This window comes from Olea europaea, chromosome 8, assembly GCF_002742605.1.
Source record: "Olea europaea var. sylvestris chromosome 8, O_europaea_v1, whole genome shotgun sequence".
NCBI classification, from domain to species: Eukaryota; Viridiplantae; Streptophyta; class Magnoliopsida; order Lamiales; family Oleaceae; genus Olea; species Olea europaea.
The window spans coordinates 15,583,744-15,595,255 of record NC_036244.1 but is presented as its reverse complement, the minus strand read 5'-3'; the positions used below and the strand labels follow the sequence as shown (position 1 = coordinate 15,595,255).

The following is an 11,512-nucleotide window of genomic DNA, read 5'->3' as shown; positions in this document are numbered from 1 at the left end:
ATATATATATATATATATATATATATATATATAATAATAATAATAATAAATAAATAAATTATAAGCTTTTATAAAATATTTCAATAAAACATTTCATCAGATTAACAACTTTTATAAGCTTTTCACTCAAATATTTCGTCAATTTTTACCAAAATCTACTAAAAATCTAATATTTATTGAAATTAAATAGGAGAGGAGCTTAATGTTGGTGAATAGAAATCAACAAAATGTATCGTGTTCAATTAAACAATGTTGAAAAGTGCTTGGACTCGTTACCTAACCCTCTCCGGTCATAAATTTCACCTTCATAATTCAAGTCTAACTAGGAAATACTGTTTTTCATGGCAGCCATTTTTGTCCCATATTATTATTATTATTATTTAACTCCCTTACTCGACCACCAACCAACCATCACCTCAGTATTAGTGTGGCCAGATTCATCCAAAAATGTGCCATATTTCCATTGCATGTCGTGTAATTTCTTTTTATATTCTTTTGCACCAAAAGGTTGAATTGAATAGTCTGTCAATGCAATTCAAGCAACTTCAAGGAAAGTGAGCAGTAAAATGATTTGGAGTGCCGAATTTCGTTTTGCCCACAAATTTTGACCTAGATGACTACAAATACCTGTGAAAATATTTGTCGGGCCATATTCATTTGTTCTTTTCTCTCGAATAATATTATATTGCATTAATAGAATTTACATTTGTGACGTTAAATGACACTCAATAAAACAATTACGTAGAAACATTTTCACTCCACGTGACATTGATATTTAATGAATAGACGGTTAAATTCAAATTCCATCTCTAATATGAGAGTAGAAATAACAAACATGAGAAAAGATCGAAAGTTTGAATTTTCGCTTTATTAAACAAATCATTTACGTCTAAATAGTTATCTTCGCTGTGTTTATTTTTTTCTTGTCACGACAACTTGATATAGTCTAGTTAAATTGCACGGGAGAAGAAAAATGAAAACAAGCATGTGGTTTAGAAAGTCTATAATGAAACTAATATTGTAATGTTAAATGTATTCAAAGAAAAACCCCATTTAGTCCAACAAAAGCAATAGAAAATTCTTCCTTCAGCCATCCAGTTTTTGTATATAAATATACCCTTTTCGTAGTTCATTATCCAAACCAGCCATATCCCTTTATTTCCATTCACCATAGCCAAAAAGTTCTTGTAAGAATGCTGCTTCAATCTGGTGTATTGAACTATATAATTCTGATAGTAACTCAGCTGAAGTGGGCATGGGATTACCTTCTTTACCAGTCCTTTCGGCCTCATGGAATCATATTACCCGAATATGTCGATGATCTTAGCATAACACGATACGAAAACAATGGGATCAGTACAGTAGAATGTGCTGTGTGTTTATGCAGGATTGATGATGGAGATGAAATTAGGGAGCTGAGTTGCAATCATCTTTTCCATAGAGTTTGCTTAGATAGGTGGCTGGGATGTGGGCACGTGACATGCCCTCTTTGCCGGAATAATTTAAAGCCGCCTCGACTGGCAGTCGACGGCCGCCAGGAGGTGATATTGATCGACTTCTGTGCTGCCAGATCAAGGGATCGATGTACATGGTGGCTGCGTTAACGTTGAACCAGAATCCCCTTCATTCTTTCGATTTTTTACACAAATATGTTTATTGGTATAGAAAATATGTATCTACTTCTTAGTAATGAGAAGAGAATTCTTTGGGTTCAAATTCAAGGCTCATGAGCCACATGCGTTGTATCAGAACAATGGTGATTTACATACCATGTAATTTTAAAGTGAGATAATATTTTATCGACTTTTGTCAAATTTCAATTTTAATCACACGGGACAACTTTTATCAACTTTTTAGTTATCTATTACATATGCTAAAACTTTTATCATAAGTTTTGTCAATTAACCTCACAACAATATTGCTGTTTTAGTCCCTTGAAAAGTGTAAAATTCCAAATTGACTCCATACTTGCCAAAAAATTACAATTATCCCTCTAAACCTGAAATACCGATTTTACAACTTATGATCAAACTCGGAGAAATGCCACTGCTTACTTCAATACGTTGCACTTTAGTCCTTTTAGTTTTTAAAAATTGCGAACTGAGCACAATTGATTTCCTACAGTAATAAATTCATAATTTAGCTCAAAATATAGATAATAAGTGAGAAATTTTGGGGTGTGACAACATTTACAGATAATTGATTCATGTTTACTACATATGTTGAGAAATATTGATTCCAGATCATGAACTTGGCTCGACCTATCCTCCAACTCTTATTCATTGATAACTAATCCATGACTTCTTCTTATAGCTCATCTCGAGGTCTAGGGTCCAACCTCGAGAATTTGACAATAGCATGTGCTAATGTGCTTCATCATAGTGCATGGTCGAAATTGGTAAAATGCTAAACTTTACACCACGTGTTAAATATATACGATGGTCAAAAGGTACTCAGATTCATTATTTCAGCCCCTTTACTTTAGCTATCATATTGGCCTCCATCTGAAAACAAATGTATAAGTAATTTATTAATTCAAGTAATTTTTAAGAATACATTCATAGTTTCTACTCATTATTATTTAATGCTTTAGTGGGATTTGTTATTATTTCTCTTTATAAATTATTTATAAATTTATCAAAATGAATGCTTTATTTTTATTTTTGTCTCAAATTAATTATTCGACCACCAATTACACAATCATTAGAACTATAGATTCTTCCAAAATGGCATATTTTAAAGTAGGCCTGGGCGTGGTTTGGTTTGGGTTGGTTTCGACCTCAACCCAAAACCAAACCAAAGTAGTCGGTTTGAGCAAAATTAAAACCAAAACCAACCCACTCTAACTCTCAAACCAAACCAACCCAAACCACTTCGGTTCAATTTGATTTGGTTTGGTTTCTCGGTTTGGACTTTTAAATAATATTGCATTGTAACTTATAAAAAACCGGACAGCAAACAATGAAAAAGAGATCAATAATTCGGATTCAAAACGACCACAATTCAAGAAAGAGGAAGACAGGAACAAAAATTACAAAGGTTTAACATATTAGATTCAATTCAAAGAATAAAAGTTACAAATTACAAATCATGAATTACAAAGTGACACTATATTCCCATAGATAATTAATATAAGATTTAGGTACTAGAGGATGGAAAGCTACGATTCATAGAGGCTTAGAGGCTGCAGCAATTTCTGGCAGAGCAATAGTCAAATTGTGGTGTCGAGACTCGGAGATAGAATATGGAAGTAACTTGTAAGATAATTTTTGAATTGCAACGGGAGAGATTAGAGTCTGGAAAGGAATGAGAAATTGAGGCTCGATTGAAGACTTGGAGAGATTTAGAGTTAGTGGGTTATCATATTTATTTTGACTCCTACAGTCCTACTTCGTCTATGAGTCCCCTTTCTTTCTTTTTTTTTTTTTTTGTTTAAATGTTTCAATATGTAACGGGTTGGGCGGTTAACCATCGGTTTTGGTATTCAAACTATGAACCAAACCAAACCACCGTGATTTTGTCTACAAAAAATCAAACCAAACCATTTGACTACTCTAAACCGAACCAAACCGAACCAAATCGGTTTGGTTTGGCGGTTTGGGTGGTTTGGCGGTTTTTTTGCCCAGGCCTATTTTAAAGTTCTGTTAGATTCGACTCATTTTTATATCGAAATTAGTTGAATTGAATAGTCTTTGTCCATGCAATTAAACCCACATGGCAATGACAATTCCTATTAGCTTCCAGTTTTGACTAACATGACTAGATTTATCAATTCTTCTGAGTACTTTCATATAACTTGGACAGTATTAAATAATATTAGTGTCAAAAAAGATTATATTCTCAAATAAAAGATAACTTTATTTATTTAAATATTATCTTTAACACATAACTTAATGGAAGACTGGATTCATTTTATGCCAAATACTTTTACCTGCTCGTTAAACTACTAAATTTAAAAATTTACAAAGAGACTGAGTTAAGGTGAGGTTCAAAACGAACTCAGAAAGGATATTTGTGGCGAACCAGAGTTTCCAGAGCTATGATCTTGGATTCCCAATCGATTTCGAAACTAGTTGAAGGTGGTTAACCACCCAAATCTTGAATTAATTAGTAGACCAGCATCGCATGACCCAATTCATTCTCGAGATGTGTTGGGAGCTAAGGCAGTCCGTGCGCTCAACTCATGGCATTTCTATAGAGTTTGCTTAGATAGGTGGGCGGGATATGGGCAATCTGACGTTTCCTCGATGCTGGAACAATGGAAAGCCACCTCGACTGGTGGTAGACAGCCACCATGACAGGAGGTTATATTGATCAAGGGATCACTGAATATGGTTGCTACTTTTAAGCAGAACATATGAAACCTTAAGGTAGAGCATTTGTTCATTTATTTCCTTCAATTTGTCATACAAATATGGATCCACTTCTTGGTAATGAGAATGGAAATCTGGAGTTCTTGATAATATTTTTATACGGGCACAATAATAAAATTCTTTTGTTTACCATACACTCAAATACAAATTTTGAGACGTACAAAATAAAACGCTTGAGAGTTTCATCAACACTGTTATAGTTGATTCTCTTTGAAACGCAGTTAATACTTCATTCTCGTAGGAAAGACTAAAGAACAAAAGATTGTAAGAAAAACAATTCCGTATACTCACTGTCTTTCTGAGGTAATGTGGTGTTTGCACTAGATTGTATAGATGATGTTGACCCCAAAAAATATTGCCAACAGATGCCGGTCTCACCCGCCCGTGCATGGGCGAATGTCCAACACGCTAAGACACGTGTACGGTCTAAAACGAGCGGTTCAAAGGACGTGGGAGTAGCCCAACGACGCGGGACGGTGACGTTCGGAATCCGGCGAGTTGTTCGTGATCCGATTGTACAATAATTACCAACCGGTGTTCGTAAATGTATATGTAAATGTGTATAAACTCGATTTGTGTATTGCAAGTAAATGAGAGAGAGAGAGAGTTGAGTAAAGTGTAGTTCTTTGTATTGATTCTTGCATTAGCCTTTTGATGTTACACAAGGGAAGTATTTATAGTGGTATATGTGAAATGGGAGCCCTTGGATGAGGTGGCACGTGGTCTCATCTCTTTGATTTAAACATCTTATCAAGCATGAGGTTTGACTTGCTAGCTTGCAGCGCATTTATTACTTGTGCAGAGCCCCTATACTAGTGACAAGACTTGACCTTCATGCTTATGACGAACGTTCCATCAATCATTCGAATAAGATCTTTATGCAGACGATCTATTGGGAGAAGTGAACATGGAGGACACTCCCTTGTGGTTCGGAGGCTCCTGCATCAGCTTTGAGGCTTCGGCCATTTCACATGATACTTCCGCTTGAGGGCTTCAGCTATCTTCAACTAGCTTCAGCATCATGGCTTCGGTTCGTGGGCCTCGGGTACGTTCACAGGTCTCGGTAAAAAGGCGCCTCGGCTAGTGGACTTCGGCTTGAAGGGCTTCGGCCATTGCCCACCTTGGCAATATATGCCACGTGGTTCGGCCTGAGTGGGCCATTGGCCTAGGTGGATTAGCCAAGTATGACAACACGCAACAATAGTCACCCAAGTCCAAGTACGGTCATTCATGTAATGCGTGAACTTTAATGAAGTAAAATTGAAAGAATTTTTTGAACCCCAAATAATAGTCCCCGAAGTCCAAGTGTAGATATTTATATCAGAGTTGGAATTAGAAATGTGTTGCCGTGGGTGAACGATGGAGAGACCGAGGTTGTGTTGATGTTGAAGACGAAATTGAGGTGGTTGTAAAATCGAACTTCACTTGTTGGCTAAATGTTGAAGTTGAAGCCGAGGTGGTTGGGAAATCGAACCTGTGAGACTTGTTGGCTGAATGTTGAAGCTGAAGCCGAGATGGTTGAGAAACTGAACCTGCGAGACTTGATGGCTGAATGTTGAAGAAAAAGCTGAGGTGATTGGGAAATCGAGGTTCGAGGCTTGATGGCTGAATGTTGAAGTTGAAGCCGAGGTGGTTGGGAAACCGAACCTGCGAGGGGCTGAATGTTGAAAAACAAGCCGAGGTGGTTGGAAAACCGAACCTGCGAGACTTGTTAGCTGAATGTTGAAGCTGAAGCCAACGTGGTTAAGAAACCGAACCTGCAAGGCTTGATGGCTGAATGTTGAAGAAAAAGCCGAGGTGGTTGGAAAATCAAACCTGCGAGGCTTGATGGCTGAATGTTGAAGTTGAAGCCGAGGTGGTTGGGAAACCGAACCTGCAAGGTTTGTGGGCTGAATGTTGAAGAAGAAGTCGAGGTTCAATGGTAATGATTGTGCCTTGATAGTTGTGCCAATGATTTGATATTTTGTGCTTGTTTTCGAGGAAAAGTGGCTGACCCGTTACGACTTCCAAAGCACCTGCTGCCGTCGAATTAAAAACACAATTATGAGGACAGCTGGAGGTTATAGAAGCAGACGCATTGGATGGGGTGAGTGGGAGGCACGCTTGAATCTGAGGCGTAGGTTTGAAAAATCGTTTGAATTCAACGCCTCAGATTTGATCTACAATGGAGGGTTCAGATTGATTGAGCTTTGATCTAACGGCTGGGGTTCGTCCGGGATCTCTATAAAAGGTGAGAAAATTCCATTTTTCAAGACTTTTGAGCATTTGCAATCTAATTCTCTTTGAAATCTTGAACTTTCCGGCGTCGAGGCTGTTTGTTCTTTCATTTTCCGGCCTATCTCCGTTCGCGTAGTTCCTCCCTTAGGTATTATTCTTAGAAGAGCCCCTTTTTTGTGTTAATACTGTGAAATGGAGTCCACCTCGGGTAGGGAGCTGGTGACAGTAGCTTCGTTAGATTATGGGGTCAGTCATAGGGGAGATTCCGAAGTTGATAGGTACGCCATGACCGAGGAGCCAGTAGATCATACCGAAGAGTGGAGGGCGTCTAGGGTGCCTTCAAGTATGACGTGGAAGAGGTTGGGGGAGATCAGGGAGAGATACAGTGCCCCCCACACTATAGAAATATTAGTTCCCGAGCCGAACGAGCGAGCCTGCTATCCAAGGCCCAGTTGTGTGGCAGTCAGTGAATACCTGTTTAAGGCAGGTATGCATCTTCCTCTGCACCCCTTCTCTAGGGCGGTGCTGAGGAATTTCATGTTGTCGTCGACCCAGGTTCTGCTAAAATGGGTGAAACCAGCTGGTCGGCTCGTACTTCCTGTGGAAGGAGGTGTCACTTGGGGGGGACATGCCTCTCCATGTATTCATGACCCTTTTCCAGCCCCGAGTCATAGGGAAGGAGTCCAGGGGGTGGTATTACCTTATACCTTGGGGGGCTCACGCACCCTTTGGACTGATGGCTTCCAGAGGTACGAAGCTCCCACAGTTGTAAATTTTCTTATTCTTTTGTTTTGATACTGATGTACTGAACTGACGTGCTATGTAGATAAATTCAAGAGGAGGGAATACCAGCTCCAGATATGGCTTCTATTCTGAAGGCCACATCTACTGTCAAGGCGAGGCCCTTGAAGTCGGGGTCTAGTGGGGCCAAGGAGGTCCGAGGTAGGGTGGAACACCTTTCCAAGGACAGCACTTCAAGGGCTTCCGAAGAGGGGACTCAGAGGCAGGAAAAGCCAAAGGAGCCTCGGGGGAAAGAGAAGGTCCCTGAGGAGGCGAAGAGGAGGAAGCTGGTGCACGTCACCAGCTCGTTAGTGAAGTTTGGGACAACGAGGCTAAATCAACTAGCGAGCCGAAGCTGCTCGCATCCGCCTCCAAAGCCATTAAGATTGAAATGGTTAGAGAGGCTGAGGCTGAGGCTGAGGAGGCCAGAGAAGAGGCTGCAAGGAGAGCTGCCGAGGCTGCTGAGGAGGAGGCAACGAAACAGAAGCCTCTTCGAGAGAAGGACAAGTCTCCAAGCTTCCTAGCTAGTAGGGAGGAGACCTTGGCCTCAGCCTTGGTGGAGGATCTACCCCAGGAGATCCGGAGTGCTACTGAGAGCTTCTACCGGTTCTGGACTGATAGGTAGCAGCTGCATGCCTCGTCCTGTGATGCCACCGACCTGACGAGAGCTTTGGTGAGCCAAAGTGTCAGAACCTTTGGCCTCGCACTTGGATGCAGGGAGGCCCTGGGTGATTTTCAAATAAGGTTCGGAGGAGAAGAGGGCCTCCCTCGCAGAGGAGTTGAAGGCAGCTAAGGCCGAGGCAGAAGAAGGCAGGGCCCAGAAAGTTGAAGAATTGGCCAAACTTGAGTCTGCCTTGACTCAGATTGAGGCCTTGAAAAAGGAAGTGTACGAGTCACAGTGTGAGGTGGCCTCCCTGACAAATAAGGTGGAGGTCTCCAATGAGCACCAGAAAGTAACCGCCGAGGCCCTGGAGAAGGCAAATGCCCACTTGGCATCATCCCAAGAGGCTTACCAGTTCTTGGAGGGCCAAGTCAAGTGGTATGTGGATGATGCCTCCCACGCAAGAGAAGAGGCCCAATAGGCGAGAGAAGAGGCGGTGCAGGAGTACGTCGCCAACTTCCATAATACAGAGGAGTATAAGAGCTTCAGTTCTTACTCGAGAAACTTTGCCTGTGCCGAGGTGATGGAACGAGCAGAGGAACTGTATCCCAATTTGGATCTGACTCAACTCAGGTCTGAATTTGTGGACGAGGTACCTCAGACCCCTGCTGAGGAGGTGCAGGGTGATGAAGCAGCTGAGGTAGAGGAGACAAATGCCGATGCTCAAGCTGCCGAAGCCCCAAGTGCTGAGGCACCTCCGCCATCTACCTAGGCTTAGATTAGTTTTCTTTTCAGTCTTTTGAATGTAATGGCCTGAGGCCTACCTTTGTAGTCTTTATTGAAGATCAATATGATGCCTTTTTTATTCGTTGTTGTTTCATTGTTGTTTCTTTATCCAAGTGTATGCGCCTCGTTAAGCAAATGAACTTAAAAGTTGACAAAAGCACTAACTAAATAACTTTAACTTGGTACCTTAACTTCAATCACTTTAAGCAACTGGATTGAACGACTGTATGAGCCTCGAACTTAAGCAAATGAACTTTACTTAAGCATAATAACTGTGTGGGCCTCGAACTTAAGCGAGCCTCGGATTTAAGCAAATGAACTTTATTTAAGCACAACTGTATGGCCCTCGGAATGCACATGAGGTGGCTTCTCCCCTTGGCATTCAGCCTGGCATAAGGGAGGCATGTACTAGCGCCTCGGAGTTCAAGCGAGGTGGTCCAGAGGTGAGACGCGAGCCTCTCCTCCGAGGTGACGACACATCCCAGACATGGTGGATGGTGCAGCCATGTTGAGGTTTCTCCCCTTGGCGTTCACCCTGGCCTAAGGAAGGCATGTGCTAGCGCCTCGGAGTTCAAGCGATGTGGTCCAAAGGTGGGACGCGAGCCTCTCCTCCGAGGTGTCGAGGTAGTACAACATGTTAATTTAATCGCTGAATTTTATTGAATCATAGAAATGTTACAAAGGCTGGGAAAGGTCATCCAGCAAGATAGTACATTTATTGGTAATAGATTCTGAGGTGTTCAATGTTCCATAGATGGGGTTGTGCCTTGCCGTTCATGTCTTCAATCCAGTAAGTCTCAGGTCAAACCTCTTCTCTGATTTTGTATGGACCTTCCCAGTTCGGGCCTAGGAAACTGGAACCAGGTTCTTTTGAGGACAGGAAGACCCTCCTGAGTACAAGGTCATTGATTCAGAATGACCTCTTCTTAACTTTCGAGTTGAAGTACCTTGCCATTTTTCTCTGATATGTGCCGAGCTTCAATTGGGAGTCATCTCTTCTTTCTTCGATGAAGTCGAGGTCGTGCCTCCGAAGCTCATCGTTGGTTATCTCGCTGAAGTGCAGACGTCTTGGAGACGAAAGTCCGACCTCAATGGAGCTCATCACCTCAGTTCCAAATGCCATGAGGATGGGCGTTTCCCCTGTTGGGGTCCTGGTGGTGGTTCGGATCGCTCAAAGGATTTGGGACAGTTCATCAACCCAGGCCCCTTTTTGATACGTCAAGCTTCCTTTTCAGGACGTGCTTAATTGTCTTGTTCACAGCCTCAACTTGGCCATTTGCTTGTAGGTGGTAAGGTGTGGAGAAGTGCTTCTTTATCCCGAGCTCTTTACATAATTCTCTAACCTTCTTGTGGTCAAACTGTCTGTTATTGTCTGAGACAATTGAGTAGGGAATTCCGAACCGGTAAATAATATTTTTCCATAAGAACTTGGAGGTTTTAGCTTCAGTGATTTTTGCCAGTGGTTTAGCTTCGACCCACTTTGTAGAGTAATCAATGGCCACAATTGTAAAATTTGCACCTCCTCTACCTTTAGGTAGGGTACCTATGAGGTCCACACCCCATTTTGAGAAAGGCCAGGGGCTGGAGACGGTGGTCAAATCCTGCGATGGTTGTCTTTGCACAGGAGAGAAGCGCTGGCATTTATAGCATTTTCGTACAAACTCGAGGTCGTCCCGCTTTAGGGTAGGCCAGTAGTACCCCTGCCTCAATATTTTTTGTGCCAGAGATAGACCTCCGGAGTGGTTACCGCACACGCCCTCGTGGACTTCTCTTCATATGTAGGTAGCCTCTTCTCCTCCGACGCACCGTAAGAGTGGAGAGGAGAAGCTCCTCTTGTAGAGAATGTCATCAATGAAGAGGAAGTGGGCTGACTTCCTCCTTAGCTTGTAAGCCTCATTCTTGTTAGTGGACAATACCTGGTCTTTGAGGTATGCTATGATTGGCTACATCCAAGTGGGAGTTCCATCGACCCACATTACAGTAGGGGCCTCGATCGAAGCCAGGAGAAAGTGCTCAATAGGTACTACTATGAGTAGCTCTGAGTCCTTGCTACTAGCCAGCTTCGAGAGTGCATCTGTATGCATATTTTTTATGCGGGGGATCTGGATCAACTCAAACTTTTCGAAGGATAGGATGAGGTTCATCACCATTTTCAGATAGGAGGCCATCGTTTTATCTTTGGCTGAGAAGTTACCATTGACTTGGCTAACAACCAGTTGGGAGTCACTATTGATGAGTAGCCTCTTTACTTGCATTTCTGTGGCCAGCCTGAGGCCCGCAAGAAGTACCTCATATTCTACTGCATTATTGGTAGCTTTGAATCTGAACCTCACCGTTGAGGTGAGTTTGTGACCTTCAGGGCTGATGAGGACAACCCCGGGTAGGTTGGTGAATTCAGGCACAAAGTCAGCCAAGGCTTGCCCTTTGATGGCTGCCCTAGCCTTGAACACAAGGTCAAATTCACTTAGTTCCACTGCCCATTTCAATAACCTTCCTGAGGCATCGGGCTTTTGGAGTACCTGTCTCAGAAAAAAGTTCGTCAGGACATGGATGGTGTGAGCTTGGAAGTAGGGTCTCAATTTCCTAGAGGCCGTGATCAAGGCTAAAGTGAGCTTCTCCATATCAGGGTAACGGGTTTCTGGCGATAGGAGCGCTTTACTTGTGTAGTATACGGGGAGTTGGGTGGACCCTTCTTCCCGTATCAGAGCCGAGCTGATGGGCTCATTGGAGATGTCCAAATATAGTTGTAGGATAT

At 42.2% G+C, this 11,512-nt stretch overlaps 1 protein-coding gene across 1 annotated transcript; it reads left to right on the top strand.

Moving 5' to 3' along the window:
• The first annotated feature begins 6,782 nt into the window (after nt 1-6,782).
• LOC111398348 (axoneme-associated protein mst101(2)-like) lies at nt 6,783-8,452 on the top strand. The gene is made up of 4 exons (XM_023025265.1): nt 6,783-7,077; nt 7,428-7,677; nt 7,770-7,954; nt 8,115-8,452. Exons 1-4 carry the CDS (start codon nt 6,783-6,785, stop codon nt 8,450-8,452), a joined length of 1,068 nt encoding a protein of 355 aa, XP_022881033.1.
• Nucleotides 8,453-11,512: the final 3,060 nt, after the last annotated feature.

Bases quoted from the DNA above. Each gene is read 5' to 3' on its own strand.
- LOC111398348 (XM_023025265.1), top strand. From the start codon at position 6,783: ATGGAGTCCACCTCGGGTAGGGAGCTGGTGACAGTAGCTTCGTTAGAT. The intron at 7,078-7,427 runs GTATGCATCTTC...GATAAATTCAAG, and splicing joins TGAATACCTGTTTAAGGCAG to AGGAGGGAATACCAGCTCCA. The intron at 7,678-7,769 runs GTTAGTGAAGTT...TGAAATGGTTAG, and splicing joins CTGGTGCACGTCACCAGCTC to AGAGGCTGAGGCTGAGGCTG.